The 16642-nt window shown below is 33.6% G+C and overlaps 1 protein-coding gene across 4 annotated transcripts in view; it reads right to left on the minus strand.

Annotated features, from left to right (window-relative positions):
* The window catches only part of LOC106061351 (putative phosphoenolpyruvate synthase), a 40893-nt gene that overhangs the window by 4137 nt on the left and 20114 nt on the right, over positions 1 to 16642 (minus strand). For all 4 annotated transcript variants that reach the window (XM_056036794.1, XM_056036795.1, XM_056036793.1 and 1 more), the window contains 21 exons: positions 16402 to 16472; positions 16148 to 16283; positions 14589 to 14798; positions 11397 to 11494; positions 10845 to 10916; positions 10636 to 10742; positions 10089 to 10161; positions 9398 to 9490; positions 8777 to 8947; positions 8361 to 8492; positions 7914 to 7998; positions 6863 to 6951; positions 6614 to 6682; positions 5876 to 5965; positions 4693 to 4752; positions 4506 to 4606; positions 2373 to 2436; positions 1427 to 1498; positions 1030 to 1121; positions 372 to 450; positions 168 to 219 (listed from right to left, as the gene is read on the minus strand). In XM_056036794.1, the coding sequence (XP_055892769.1) occupies positions 168 to 219; positions 372 to 450; positions 1030 to 1121; positions 1427 to 1498; positions 2373 to 2436; positions 4506 to 4606; positions 4693 to 4752; positions 5876 to 5965; positions 6614 to 6682; positions 6863 to 6951; positions 7914 to 7998; positions 8361 to 8492; positions 8777 to 8947; positions 9398 to 9490; positions 10089 to 10161; positions 10636 to 10742; positions 10845 to 10916; positions 11397 to 11494; positions 14589 to 14798; positions 16148 to 16283; positions 16402 to 16472 (2016 nt within the window). The remainder of the gene's footprint in view (positions 1 to 167; positions 220 to 371; positions 451 to 1029; positions 1122 to 1426; positions 1499 to 2372; positions 2437 to 4505; positions 4607 to 4692; positions 4753 to 5875; positions 5966 to 6613; positions 6683 to 6862; positions 6952 to 7913; positions 7999 to 8360; positions 8493 to 8776; positions 8948 to 9397; positions 9491 to 10088; positions 10162 to 10635; positions 10743 to 10844; positions 10917 to 11396; positions 11495 to 14588; positions 14799 to 16147; positions 16284 to 16401; positions 16473 to 16642) is intronic.

A 16642-nucleotide genomic window follows, 5' to 3' on the forward strand; every position in this document is an offset into this window, starting at 1 on the left:
GAAAAGAATAAATTTAACTTATGTTTAATTAAATCCTTTTTTTTAATTCTAAAAGTTAGATCATTAAGTTCTTCACATTAGGCCTGAATCTCTTTATATTGAATAAACTTTGAAAATCAAACCAAAAAAAAAAAACACTTTATTTTTGCAAACTACAATTTGATTACCTTTTAATGTTTCAACATCAGACTCAATGTGTTCGCCTGAACTAATGTTAATCTGAAACAATATTAAAAATCTTAAACTTAAAAATTAACTTACATTAAACAATCATGTAAGCTATTTGGCATGGCTAGTTCTAGCATAGGATAAAAGAAGGATTAAAAATAAATAAAACTTGAAACTAAAATCAATGACTAAAATATACTAACTTGCACAGGGTGAGACTTGCTTATTTTTTCAAATTTCATTTCCATTTGTTTCTTCAAAATATTTCTTCTCTTCTGTGCTCTAAACACATTATAAGTAAAAACTACCAATGACTATTACAGTCTTAAAAAATGCTATTGCACTAAATTATGCTGAAAAATAAGGAATTGTTTAATGAAAATCTGGAAATTAAGAAGAAGTTTAATAAAAATCCAGCGAATATATTAAGAAGATATAATTTGTACTCTGAACAAATGTGCAAAGAACGTCATATCAAAATAGTCAACTAAATAAAAAGAATTTACAGGCTATGATGGGGCTTGAAGGGTTAAAAGGTGGTCGCTGATTTCAGGGTCTTAAGTTTGAATGGATGTATTTCTATTTTAGCATTGTAGGTCTTAGGGTTTGGATTTGATAATAAGTAGTTAGTCGAACTAGAATTAGTTGGGTAAGTGTAAAACAGGTGAATTTTCATGTCCTGCACTCTCAAATCTAGCAGGGAATATTGTAGCACTTTTAAGACCACACTTGTGAATTAAAAAAAAAAATTTATATTGCTTTTCACCTTTATAGACATAATGTATTTGATGTTTAATGTTAAAAAATAACTAATTCTGTAATTTGTAAGAAGAACCAGATGCTGATAAAAACTTATCTTACTTTATGATCAGACGGGCAGAAGGGATATAAAGAAGTTTTGAAATCTCCTGGTGCGTCAAAAAATACAATAAATCAGAGTCTGGTAGTCTGCCCTTTCAAACAGAAGTAAAGAAAGATATATAAATTATACATTATGTTCAATGTTGTTTTTTTTTAAATACTGTGAACTGTTGACATTTGCATGTGTATGACTATTTGTCTTTAAAATTATAAACTACTCATACAGTGATTGGGTAAGCTATACTATTTTTTTATTTAAAATTTCAATGGACATTGCCTCCCTTTGGAACATTTGCATCCACTGCATTTCAAATCTGACAGGCATGTATTAGTGTGACATTCACGATACCAGTATCCAGGATATAAATCTAGAACTAATATAACTATATATACTTACTTCTTGAAATAAAAGTGTACTCAGTCTAGAGTAAGCTGTTTTAAGAATATCATTCATCTTGACTGCTAGAGACTGGTGTGCAAAAAACAACAACATATTAATGTAATAAAATAGAATCATTTTAGGAAAGTATTCAAATAACATTTTAAAAACTTTTTCATTAAAATGATTTTATTTTCTCAATGTGTAAAATTAATTATAAAGTTTAAAAAGAAGACTAAAAGTTTAAAGTAATGATCTCTAATAAATAAGTGTATGTAGGTTTGCGTATAAAGGTTTGTGATTAAAAAAAAAAGATAAATGTTCTTTTATCAATAAGGTAATAAAGAAAAAAAAAAAAATGAAAAAAAAAAAAGAAACATCATAAAAAAAATCAATAAACTAACATTATATTATCTCTTTACTTTAGGCTGAAAGTATATAGGCCTACCCATAAATGTATTTATGTATAAGTATGAAAGTTAATCACTTGATACTGGATGGCTGCCTGGTAATGTGGTATGTGCTCTGGACTGTAATCTCAATGGTCCCCACCACCATCCCTTAATGCCATATGGGCTATGTAGTAAATAATTTTAAATTCTGAGCGAACATATGATACACGTAATACAAATAAATGAACATACACTAAGGACATTAACATGTGGCCATTTTTAACCTTATCATACTAAGTAGTAATAGTCCTGCTTAAAAATATTTATTATTTCAAATTCCATTTCATTTATTAAGTTTAATAAAAGCCTTGTTGTATTTCTCTTAATAAAGGCCTTAATGTATTTCTCTTAATAAAGGCCTTGTTGTATTTTTCTTTATAAAAGCCTTGTATTTCTCTTAATAAAGGCCTTAATGTATTTCTCTTAATAAAGGCCTTGTTGTATTTTTCTTTATAAAAGCCTTGTATTTCTCTTAATGAAGGCCTTGTTGTATTTCTCTTATTACAACTTACTTTAGCCCATTCTCTTTCCCCAACACTCTTCCAAGCCTTGGGCAACACAAATTTAATGATCCATCTATCAAGGGAAATAACAGTTTCAGAAATTTATTACAAGAATAATCATTTAAGGTTATTAAAAATATTTGTTAATACTAAATTATGGCTTTTATAAATAAATTATGGCTTATATATAGCACTACTATCATGTTTATAGCATGCTCAAAGCACTTTGGTCCAATCTCATTTGTGGACCAGTGGGTGCAGGGGGTATCTGGGAGAAGGTTTTTTTTCTGTGCTGTTTGAGTCAGGTGTTGAACCTCGAGCTGCCTTCATAGGTAGCCAAGCCAAGCCAAGTTCAAGTGTACTTGGATTCTTGACCACGCTTCCCACAATAACAAAATCTGAATATTTTTTCAAATTTGAAAACAAGATAATAAAGGAAGTTTGTTTTAGATCCAATCATAATCACAACACATTATGAAACTTACACCAAGATGCATTAGACCAGCAGTTCTCAACCTTTTTAGCTCCGCGACCCCCTAATACAATTTTCCACTAGGAGGCGACCCCCAACCATAAAATTCTTTTCGTTCATTGGCTTAGGTAAATGGGATTTAGCTAGTGTTAAATTTTCATCAAGACGTCATTAGATCTTCTCCATAGAAAAGTTCCATCTCGTAATGGCGTTGTGAAGCATTTGATGGACAGTAATTTCGGTTGTTGAAAAAGTATACTGCAACAACGAAGATGTGGTCCGCAACAAATATTTTCGATTAACAATTAAAAAAAAAAAAGAAAGAACTACCAATAAAAATCAAGGCTACGTTCAATAATGAAACATTCACTTAAAGTGTCATAGTATCCCTCGCTATAAGTCTGTGTTCTTAGATCTAGCTTTGTTATTCCCACTTTTTATTTTAATGATACTTGACAATCGTTACTTAATTTGTTTAATAATAATATAATCTGAATAAATTTTTCAATCAGAAGATGCCAGAAATATAAATGTATGTAGACTATAGTACAAAAATGCTTGTTACAACACGCTAGAGACACACACACAAAATATATATATAAAAACTTCTGATAGCCCCCCCCTCTTACCCCACAAAAAAAAAATCAATTTTCCGATGGTCTTAGGCAACCCCTCAAAAATGGTCATTTGACCCCAAAAGGGGTCGTAACCCACAGGTTGAGAACCCCTGCATTAGACAGTTACTAATAAGCACAAAAGCTTTTTGAATTTCGTTATAAAGATATTGTTTATAAATATGATATTGCATTTATACTTTGTTTCGGAAGACAATAAAAAGCTACTGCACCCATGAATGTGACATAACCAACAATAAAATTAATAGGACAAATAACAAAACAATATGTCACAGAAAATATTCAATATAATAGTATTCACTTTTTGTCTACATCCACCACACAATAGAATAGCCACTAAATAAAATGGTACATGAATTTTTAAAAGAAGTTTGAATATTTAATTTTGAAAAACAAAAAAAAAGAACTTCAAGAAGACCTAAAGTAGCTGTTGTATCTAGTTCAAGCATGATACAGGCAAGGTGGAAAAATGCATTTTCTATTTTGAGATCTAAATAAGTCAAATGGACAACCATCAATTGAAGACTTTCCCCCTTGAGGACAACTGTGTATAAATACAAATTTAACTGACATACAACTAAATTATTTCGTGTGTTTGATGAGTACTAGTGAAATTTAAACTCAACCTTAGTAGTAGATATTTTTTTTTATTTTGTTTTTTTGGCATATCAGCACAATTTAGGCCATGTTGTGTCCGTAATACCTCAAGGGTTACTTCCCCTATCTAAGTCAAGTATTAAGAGTTATACAACTGAGGTATTAACAATAAGGTCCACTGAATAGTAGATCCTAGATGTATATTCATCTCAATTTAGAAAAAGGATAAAGAGTGCTGAACTAGAGTGCATAATAGAATAAATGAGTTTTAAGAACATTGTAAAAAGAAGATTACTGGTTTATTTAGACAGAAAGACAGGAACCAAAATTAACAGAGTTATTAAACAAAAATTAAATGTGTTCAAAATCATTTTGCAAAGAATGGTTTAGTCAAAAACTAATTAATTTCAAGTCTACATCATTCACACAGCTACTCACTTTTTATGGAAAGGTATTTTGGTTTTCAATTTGCCCAGCAGTTCTGATATACTCACTTCTTTTTTCTCACTTGTTTCATAGGATTTTGTTTTCAACACAATCTGTTTAAGGATACAGACAACTTGGTCACTTGAAAATTTATCCTTACACTAACTTAGGCACAATGCCAACAAGAATATCAACTGACCTTGAGAACAGAGATAAATTTTTCTGGTGCTGCTCGCCAAGATTTTTCTCTGTATTCAGACTATAATTGAAAAAAAAAATCACGTTTCTTCTTTATAAGATATAAGAACAAACAAAATTTTATGAATGAATTGTGCAATGGTTTAAAACAGTGTAATTAGATACTTAAAGCAATCAACTCTGTCTGGTCAATAAATACAAAAAGTGTAGCATTTCCTATGATTTTTATCGTAATAAAGTTTTGCATGATTATTTTTCATATCTATTTTCTCCAGTTTTTTACTTTATTAACAATATTTTGTATCTCATTAAATATTTACTTTGAATATATATATAGCTTCTCCTTCATGGTCGAAGATGAGCACATTTCTCATTTCCTATGGACTCGAAGATGACTGTAAAGTCCAATCCTCACCTTAAAAAGCTGGCTGCATATGTGGCATGGGTGGGTTAGGTCAGTTGCAGATAGGCCTGCTTCTTTCAGCTTTTTGTTGTTTCTGTGCTCTTTTGCCCTGACCAGTCTTCTTGCTTTAAATCTTGAGACTCACAGCTTCATGCCATGATGAGCGATCGAGAGCTAGTGCTTCCCAGCTGTGAATGTCGATATCACATTCCTTGAAGGAGCTCTTGAGAGTGTCTTTGTAGTGCTTGTATTAGCCTCCCTGAGAGCACTTTCCTGCACACAACTCCCGTACAGAAGTTATGGGAAGGCGATTGTCTTGCATGCAGACTACATGTCCCGCCCATCGAAGTTGGGACCTTTTTACTGTAACATTGATACTGTACATGTTGGACAGCTTTAAGATTTCTGTGTCTGGTATGTGGTCGGACCAACGCAACTTATGGATACTCCTTAGACAGCGTAGGTGGAAGGAGTTTAGCTTTTTGGTGTGGCAGGAATATACTTACTTTGTACATTTACGGTGGAGCAGTGGCTGAGTGCTTGGCTTCCAAAAACATAGAGATAAAACTCATTGCATTCTCTTATCAGTTGTAGAGACAAAACAATATACTTGACAGCAAACTACTGGAAAGCTAACACTATTGTCTAATCACATACAATTTACATAAACTGTTAAGTATAAATATATGTCCTAATTAATTTGTTATACTCATATATAGCTGGACACTGAAGCAAATGTTAGAGAGTATTAAAAAACGAGTTTGTTGTCTAAAATACTTACCTCTCTCAGACATCTGTGACCATGGCGACTAAGAAAGTTATCGACAGACTTCTTGAGGTCAGGACATCTCTCAATTACTTGTATACACTCCTGAAATGGTTCATAAAAATGTATTCTCAAAATAAAGTCATTTCATACTTGAAAATTAGATTAACTTTTGACATAGAATTTATTAACATAGACAGACATAGTTTTTATCATAAAATTTATTGACAGACAGTTTTTATCATTGAGTTTATTTACATAGACAGACATAGTTTAGAAAAGAAATGTTTCGGTCGTAGCGCAGTATGGTAAGAATGACAAATGGTGCAAATTTGGGTATTGAATGGAAGGGATGTTAAAAAGACGAAGCCAGATATGCAGAAAATATCAACATGAAGAGAGTTGAAAATATTATGATTTGATTATTTGTAATAATATTAAAGTGTTTTTAAATTTGAACCTGAGAGTATTTGCTTAAAAGTTGCATAAGAGCAAGAGCTTGTCAAATGTTGTGCAAAGTGAAAAGATTTCAAAGAAACACAGTTGACATGAAAAAACAATTATTTTTATCCAACTCTCCAAAGCAATGGTTTCAAACAGCTGTCTCATGAATATTGATCTACTAAGAGATTTCAGGTAGTAAATCTTGTTTTTTTTTTTTTTAAATGTATTGACACAATTAGGTACTTCCAACTGTTTGTGTTCTGATTGGTTTGTTGTATAAGTGAAGGTAATCCTTTATTTTATCTTTACCTTGTCCTCAGTCTTAAGAAATACATCAACAAAGTTTTGACCTTTCTGAGCTATTTCTTTGGCAATGCTCTAAATAAAGGAAACAATATACAGTGCACATAAGTAGATATATTATTAAACTCTATGAATAAAAAAAATAACATATATTTTTATATAGAAAAATATTATTAACAATTCAGTGTTATTTTCTTTATTTTACCATGAGGAAAAAAAGTTCTCATGTTATATAACACTAATATGTTGAATTACCTCCATGGCATGTGGAACCTCAGCACTGTAGACATCAGTACAGTTCGACAAAAGTAGTGCTATATCACCATAATGGTCAGGTGTCCATTCTATAGAGATACAAGTAAAATAAAAAATTTATTATGGCTTTTATATAGCACTACTTTCATGCTTATAGCATGCTCAGAGCGCTTTGGTCCAAACTCATTTGTGGACCAGTGGGGGAGGGGGTATCTAGGAGAAGGTTTTTCTGTGCTGCCTTTAGGCACTCAGTAAACACAACTCTGCCCAAGTCGGGTGTTGAACCTCGAGCCCCCTTCATAGGTAGCCAAGCCAAGTTCAAGCGCACTTAGCCTCTTGACCATGCTTCCCACACAAGTAAAGTATATATTAGATTAAAAGATAGCTGCTTAATCTGATTATGTGGTATGTGCTTCAGGCTGTAGTCATTATGATTACAGAGTTCAAATCCTGCCCACTTGAAACCTCTGCTGTGCAGCAGGAATTTTAGTTTAGTTTTATGTTTTGGTTGTTCCTTCAGAAATTATTACTTCCTAGTCCAAACCTCCAGCAGGACATTAAAGAAATGTCTGCTACTTATATAAAACAATTAAAAAATCAAGCTGTGATGCAAAAAATGCAAAAGCAGGAGGTTTAGTCTAGTTTTATATTTAGGACATTCATTAAGAACGGAAGATTATTACATCCAAATTCAAACATCAAGCAGGATGGCAAGGAATGGGATAAATGACTTATACTTCTAAAACAAAATTGAAGGCCTGTGCTGTGGCAGAAAATACATAAGCCAATCTGACATTTTAGCAATTAAATCTATTCTGGTAGGTCAGTGATTATTTCAGGACAGTTTTATGTTCTCATATATATTGCCTAACAAGTGCACACACTGGAAAGTGTCAATGTAAGAAGAAGCAGGAGTTCCAATTAATGAGAGGTTTATTTGAAAAATGTTTGTTTTATTCTAGTTGAAAGTAGTTAGTGGGCAAGAAAAGATTTGTATCTTAGAATCAAGCTGATAACTATAATTTTCAAAATGATAATCATAGCTACTGACTGTCAGGATCTCCAGCAATGATTGACATGAGCGCAGTTGTCAAGTTACCAGATCTACTGCTAACTAGAATGGAACCAAGCCAGACCTGCATACCAAAGAAACAGAAAAAAAAACAACAGAACAGACAATAAAAGAGCCAAAGTGTCAGACAAATCATATCTATATAAATAAAGAAAAAAAAAGTTTACAAGTGTTTATGTATGCATACAATTTAATTCAGTCACAGCCCCTTGTTAAGAAAACAAGATGTTTGTATTCAGCATTTATCACAATAAGTTATTGAGTTAAAAAAAAAACAACTTCTTAAACATAAGCATTAAGCTAGAAATGACAGTTTCTTTAAGATAAGTAAAAACTCACATTTTTAGAATGAGAATAGCCAGCTAAAATATAGAAAGGATTGGTCTAGTTTAAAACTTCCCATGCAGCTACATGTGGTGAACTTACTTTTTCACAATCATCCAAATGCTGCTCAATACAATGAAACAGTTCTGAGGAAGTCTTTGCATCAGCGCCAATCTCAAAAGAGTTCAATTTGACTTCCCATTCTTTCATTATGGATAAGGATGTCATAGAAACCTGTTAATGGACATTAAGATTCCTTAAGTCAACATTGTCTCATGAAATAAAGTCAATAACTTTGCTTTAAATGTTATTTTTAATTTATAAGTTTTACAGTAATTAAGTAAAATGTTTTAAATTTTAATTTCATCACTTAATTTTTGGCTCTTCATTTAAAAACCAAAAAACATTTATAACTTAATCATAGCCAGAATTCATGCAATTTTAAACTAGATTTGGTAAAGGACAGAAATATTGTGGCTTTGATTCAACTTTGTATGATACATGTATTTTGTACAAACTTTAATCATTCTGATGAAGTTGAAAAGTTTTTTGAGACGTCCAAGTTGACTCCGTCCATAGTACTGTTGGATTTGATCATAATGTAAGTCAGGTAACAGTTGTCCCAGTAAAGACAAGTTCATTGACTCATTTTTAACAAACATGGTTGTCATCACAGCAGCACTGATGTCCTAAGTAAAAAATTAAATTAAAAAAAAAGGAACATGTTAAGTTCATCGGAGCCATGTGTAAACTAGAAAGCTCAAACAACTTATTTATATTTGTGATTTCTGGCACATCAACACATCATGTTGTAATCATGGTCATGCAGTATGCATCGAGCAAAGAATCGGCTTTATTTCTCAGGATTTTAAATAGCTATCTTTTTCTTCTTAATGCAGTTTTTTTCAATTCCATTACTCATATTGCATTATATTTTAAATATTTTTAAGACATATTGATTTGATGAAGAGTTGATCTTATTTTAATGAAGGACTGGCAATGTGCACACAATTTTACTTTTTCTTGATTTAAACAAACAAATTGTTTACACACAAATAATTATTGAGAACATTTTAAAGTAAAGTACAAAAAAACATTGTAATGAAAATTGAAAAGGTCAACAAATAAAAGTCTCTTACCACTATAGATAAAAACAAATGATTGCAGTACACTAAAATATCTTTAGGAAGACCAGACACATTTTGCCTGACACCCATATACATTGTTAAACGCTGAAAAGAAAAGATTTTGTACAATATTCAAATTAACTTTTGGCAATTCTGTTTATTATCAAGAAAGCCTATATAAGTAACTGTTACTGCCATTGCACTGTGTGGTATGAATGTGGAATGAAGCAATAGGTGTGATCTGATATATAATCAACATTGCTGCAATATCTAAACACCATTACTTTAACTTTACAATTCTATGTAGCAATTATGAGTTATGTTTTAAAAGTAACCATGTACTAATGTTTATTCTTCACAAAATATGTTTTGTGTCTTAAAGATAAATTATTTTCCTGCACATTTCACTACTATAACTGTAGATAATGATAAACATTATTTTTATAGTGGACATTACATTCCAGACTTCTTTAATAAATTCACATATTAATCAATTTTCTAAAATGAGATATTTTATTTGAGGATGAATGTTAAATATCCTAAGTTAAAAGTACTTGTTTTGTAAATGAATAGTTTTTAATTTTACTATTATTACTTAGCTTGGTTATTTGATCTGTTTGAATGTGAACTAAATTTGTAATGTATTTGATTTGTCTTCGAATGATGTCTACAGCACACAGTTTTTTTCTAGTGATCTATTTACCTGCATACATCTATTGATGAATTTACTGAAGTTGCTTGAAGTCAATGGAGTCACAGCTCCAGGCATCATCTCACTGCAAGGAACACAATAAGATTGAACAAGGCAGTGCTAAGGTGATTATTCAAAATATGAAAAAGATCTAATATATTTATGACTTGTTTAATTTTTAAGTCAGCTCATGCTGTCTGTCCCTCAGAGAAACAGTTTAAGATGAGGTTTCCAAAGTTTTTAAAATTTCTCTATTTCAAGGAAGCACAATCAGTTCATAGTACCATATTCAAAAGTTGTCAAGATGGGTATCCTATTTCAATAAAATTGTATGCATTTGATTATATAAAGCAACCTAGAACTACATAAAAAAGATGGCATGGAAACAGGAAAGTAAACAACTATTGCAAGTGTAAAAGTCATGGAGTTATTCTTATTAAATTCCAAATACCCTACATTTCTTAAGAAAATCATTTCATTGCTGAACCATTGATACAGCTTGCCACAAACTCAAAGCCAAATTAAAACAACATAATGCAATAAACAAACTTCATCCTACCCAATGTTACATGTAGTCCACCACTGGTAGTCACATGTACTTGGTGAGTCAAACTCATGCATCAGATCGTCTTCTGTTTCAGAATCAACTATTGTGATTGGTCGACACTTTGGAAAGCAAAATAATTTGATGAACAATTTTATTATGACTATTAAAACAAATTGAAGTAAAACGTGTTATTATGTGCATACTGAAGTTGTTTAACATACCTGCAACAAAAAGATGACATTATTTGCTACTGCCCACTCTACATCTCTTGGAGAGCCATAATATTTTTCTAACTGAAAAGAAAATATTTATCTCTTATTTTTTATTTGTTTAAAATACTTAATACTTGGCAAAAATATTTATCTGTTATTTTTTGTTTTCTAAAGTATTAAGAACCTTTCTTGGCCACTTAGGCAGATACAGGTTCTATTTTGAAGATTATTATTTTAACAACAATTAACATTTTTGTCTCTGCTGTTATTATATTATGTGAAGTTGTATTTCCTTCTGTAGTCCAAAATAAAATGCTTCGTAGTACAGCAATAGCTTTATAAGACATTGAATATTTGTCATTTTATGGCAAGCAATCTTTTACAAAGTTATTATTGTTTAGCAGTTTTTAGCTATATTCTCACAATTTCTTGTAATATAAATATTTAAAATATAATTTTCATTCATTTTTGTTTTCATGTAAATTGTGTCAGTTCAGTATTAAGGATCACTACAAAATGAGACCAAACTGTTGACAATGTACTAAAACAAACAAACCAAACCTCTACACCAAGTTGGGCAATACGAAGAATCAAACTGTCCTCTATACACAGCTGATTACTTTGAGCTCCTAAACATTCCTCCACAACACCTCCTTGACCTGGCCAAAAGAAAGAGATCCCTAAGCTAAGACAAATTTAAATATGAATCTATTGTACTGGTTCTGTAAAGAACACATTAAAAAACTTATTGAGCTGGATTGGCTATTTGTAAAAGGAATTTACAAAACTTATTAAATATTATTTAAAAGTCATAATTAAATATTAGAGCCTTGAGCTAATGAAAAAAAGTAGCATTCAAATTTGATTTACACTAAATAGGAAAGCATAAAGCATTAATCAAAGTGATCTAAATATGTGTCTAATAAATTTTTTTAAACTAACAAAATATTCTCCTTCATGATGTAAAACTGTATAGAACACTGGTGGAGTAAGAATGTCCACTAATCTGGAGACTTGCAGACATTTAGCTCAGCTCTCTGTGGCATTTTACATCTCGCGAGACGATCTTTTCCCTTTGCAACTTCTTGTGTGACTAAAGAGGCCAATCCTTGATACACAGCTGCGATCACAGGTTGGGCATATAAAATCACCAGGCGCCATTGCATTTTCACCCTTCTTTCTGCTTCTGTTGTGTATGACATCTGCAATCTGTGACCCTTCCTTTATGCTCTCTCTCCATGTGGATCTGTCCAGTGCCACCTCTTCCCAGTTGCCAGTGTCGATTTTGAAGAGCTTCATGTCGCGTTTGCATACATCCGTATAACGTAAAAGTGGGCGACCAGCGGCTCTCCTGCCTTCAATTAGATCGCCATACAGGATGTCCTGTGGAAGTCGACCTACTGGCATTCTACGAACGTGGCCAAGCCAGCCAAGGCATCTGCTGCTGATAACAGAGCGGATGTCCTGGCATCCTGCTCTATGTAGCACTTCCTCATTTGTTATCTTATCTTGCCACCTTATTTTAAAGATCCGCCTTAGGCATCGGAGGTGGAAGACATTCAGCTTTTTTTCCTGCCATGAGTAGGTTGACCATGTTTCACTTCCGTACAGCAAGGTGCTCAACACACAGGTCCGGTAGACTAGGGCTTTAGTCCTGCTAGTCAGCAATATGTTGTCCCAGACTCTTTTCTGCAACCGTGACATGGTGGCCATTGCCTTGGCTATCCTGTTGTTTATGTCTTTATCCAGTAGAGTGTTGTTGGATATGATGGAGCCAAGGTAACAAAAGTGATCAACAATTTCTAGTGGTTGGCCATTAATGCTTACTTGAGGTGCAGTGTTTGTGTTTTGGACAAGTATCTTAGTCTTGCTTTGACTGATGTTTAAGCCGAACTTCTGGCAAGCAGCAGATAGTTTGTCAACCATGGACTGTAGCTGAATATCAGAATCAGCCACAATAGCTGCATCATCGGCATACAGGAGTTCCCTGACAAGTAGCTTCCTAACCTTGGTTTTTGCCCGCAGCCTTGATACATTAAATAGTTTTCCAGAGGATCTTGTATGGAGAAACACACCTTCGTTTATGTCGCTGTACGCATAATGCAGTAGACAGGAGAAGAATATGCCAAACAGAGTAGGTGCGAGCACACATCCCTGCTTGACACCACTGCAAACCTCAAAAGGTGCTGATTGGGCTCCATTGAATTTGACAGTACATTTAGTTTCTTCGTGAAAACACTCAATTAACTTCAGTAGTTTGGGAGGGCAACCTATTTTCCTCAGGAGTTTGAAAAGGCCACTTCTGCTGACCATGTCAAAAGCTTTAGTCAGATCGACAAAAACAATGTAAAGGGGTCTGTCTCTCTCTCTAAATTTCTCCTGCAGTAGTCGTAGAGAAGATATCATGTCTATAGTGGACCTACCACTCCTGAATCCACACTGAGACTCTGGGTAGACTCTAGAAGCTATCACTTGCAGCCTGGATAGTGCCACTCTAGCAAAGATTTTGCCCACTATACTGAGGAGAGAGATACCCCTATAGTTGTTGCAATCACTCCGATCCCCTTTGTTCTTGTATATTGTGACTATAGTTGCGTCACGCATGTCCTGTGGGACATGACCTGTTTCCCAACAGCGGCAGAGGAGAATATAGAGTTCAGGGAGCAGGAGTGATTCATTGACTTTCACTACTTCCACTGGGATACCATCACTCCCAGGAGATTTTCTATTTTTTAAGCAGTTAATTGCTTTTTTGAGGTCACTAAAGCTCGGAAGCTCATCTAGGCATTCCAGTACTGGAAGATCTGGTAGAGAAGCCAGGGCGACATCGTCTACTGTATTCTGTGTGGCATAGACTTCGAGGTAGTGTTCTGTCCATCGTTCTAGCTGCTTGGTTTGATCTGTAATTTTTTCTCCTGATTTGGATAGAAGGGGGGCAGGCTTAGACACTGCTGGACCCAGGGCCGCTTTAATGACATCAAATAGATCTTTGCTATTTCCTGAGTTGAGACTGTCTTGGATTCTGTTGCAGGTATCCCTCCAAAAGTTGTTAGCACATTTTCTAGCCATTTGTTTTGCCTCTTTATTAGCACTTTTGAAGGCCTCCAAAGATTTTGGATTAGGCTTTGTCTTGTGAGCGAGGTGTGCAGATCGTTTTTTCTCGATGCAAGGTTCCATATGTGCTAGATTCGCCTCAAACCAGTCTACATTTTTGTGTATTTGAGGCCCAAAGGCGGTGATTGCCAAACTGTAGATTACGTCTCTTAATTTCTCCCATCTGATCGAGATGTCTTCTTCATCACTTAACGAGGGGATTGAACTGTTCAGGAGCTCGCCAAAGAGTGCACACTTCTCTGGGTCACCTACATGGTTGACGTTAATTCGCCTAGTTCTGGGTTGAGTGGAAGTGTAAGCCTTCTTGAGAAGTAGTTTGATTTTGCTTAGCACTAGTGAATGGTCTGAGTTGCAGTCCGCACTATGGTATGAACGGGTGTGGATGACACTTTTCAGATCCATCCTTCGGGTGATGCAGAGGTCAAGCTGGCGCCACCTTTTTGAGCGTGGGTGCTGCCAAGAGACTTTATGGCGTTCCTTGCCAGAGAAGAATGTGTTTGTTACACACAGTTCATGAGAGCTACAGAACTCGAGTAGCCTTTGGCCATTGTCATTTATTTTGCCAACACCATGAGCTAAATCCCAGCAATAATAAAAAACAAACATTTAACTATATAAGTGTCAGCTATTTAGTCTTACCAGTTTCAACTATCCTGACAGTTTTATTGCCAACACAGACTTGCCCAATCTTCAGCCTCTCAGAATCATACAAATATTCTGGGTCTCTCTCAATATATACAGTGTCTGGATTAACTTTGCCGGAGACAACAGATTCTCCCAGACCAAAGTTTGCATTGATGACTAGATGACTAATACTTTGTGTAATTGGGTCAGCAGTGAACAAAACTCCTAGAACAGAATACATTTTTGAAATGATACAAAAATGAAAAAATTACATTTTAAAAAACGCTGTACTTTTAAAAAATATTTCTGACACAGACAAAACTTAACCCCCAGGGTCTATTTCCATTGTTAATGTCTTCTGCATAGGCTTCCTTTCAGTTGCATATGTGTGCTCTGTGATCTTAGTTCTCTAGCTGTCTCTTTCAGAAGCTATTTGCTGCCAGCTGTTAATGCAGAGATTGTCTTATCACAACAAACAACTCTAACCCATGATTTTAATATTGTTTCAAAGAAAAGCAATGTTAACTACACCACTTTTCTGGTTTTTTTTTTGTCAGATAAAAGCAGCATGACTCAGTCTGCTACACATAACATGATTTAAGTAGAAATACTAGCTTAGGGACAATCAAAGTACTCTAGAAAATTTGAATTATAACAAATATTCTATATTGTGCAAAGAAGGTTTCCACATGAAATTTTGTATTTTATTTTTCAAGATGACTTGACCTGTGTGGTTATTACAAATTAAAATAGCAACCCATCTCTAAAATGTATGTTTAATTTTGGTATAACAAATTTAAACAAGAATTTAGACAAAATGACAAAAAGGAATTTTAATATTTGCATTGTGACAATGCAGATTTTCAACCCCAGAGATACAGATATTGTGCTGTACTTCAGGTGGCTACACTACTTGCCACATCTGAAATACAAAGCTTTTGTCTGACAATCATCATTGTCTTTTTTCTTTTTGTAGAGTTTTAGGATTGTCTCTTTCAGAAGCCAGTTGCTGTCAATTGTAGAATAGTAGTAAAACAGTAATAGTAAAATGGTGTCTGAACTGATCTTTCAAGAGCTACTGGGGAATGACTCCTTTAAGGTATTCTTTGCCTTTGAGATTGAAACAAAAGCACAAACAAAAAGCAACGTATATGGACTCAGAGGTTGTCTTTCTCTAGAAATGAGCATGAATATGTCTCAACCATCATTATCAAACTCCACATAAGTAAAATACTCACTTCCAAAAGCCTTGGAAAAAAACTCTATGGTTGTGAACAATGCACTTGTCAACAACATGCAAAAAGCATGTGACTTCCTAAAGTTGTTGAAATAGAATTCAGAAAGTCTGGGACAGTTAAAATGAAAATGATATATGTCTTCCTTTTCCTCTTCACAGCAGGGTTGAAGTTAGGCCTGAACCATGCTAAATATGAACCAACTAACAATGGCCCAATTTGCACTCTGGGATTATAACTTGTAATGTTGATCAAAAAGAATTGCCCCAAAAAATAATAAAAGTTCTTAGTCCCTTAGTAATATAAAAGAAATGATAGATGAATGAAGTCTAAGCAAACCTGCAGCATCAGCTGGAACCATCTTCTGTATAACCACACCTACAAGTACATTAATAGGCTGGCCATGCTGTCTGCGATATTCAACAGCTTGAATTGTGAAGGCAGAGCTCCAGCATTTCTTTACAGCATCTAGAATCTAATAAAAGTGGACTATTTAGAACTTGACCTCAATACCTTTGACTCACAATTATGTCAACATAAAAAAACACTTAATAGAAATTGAAACAAAATGAAATGTAAATAATGAAGTTTACCTGACTTAATCCAACAACCCCAAGAATAGTTTCCATTTGTCCAGCTGATGATGCTTCAGCACCATCCTCACCTTGAACATAAATATTTAATATTAGAATTATTAGGTTGTATACTTTTTTCACATGCTAAAAATTAAAATTTTGAACAATTTAAGAAAGGGAATAATATAATATTATTGGTAATTTTTTTTTTTGACAGATATGTTGGTGTAAGTTGAATTAGTCCCATTCATACATTGTG

The sequence above is a fragment of the Biomphalaria glabrata genome, chromosome 7 (genome assembly GCF_947242115.1).
Source record: "Biomphalaria glabrata chromosome 7, xgBioGlab47.1, whole genome shotgun sequence".
Lineage (NCBI taxonomy): Eukaryota > Metazoa > Mollusca > Gastropoda > Planorbidae > Biomphalaria > Biomphalaria glabrata.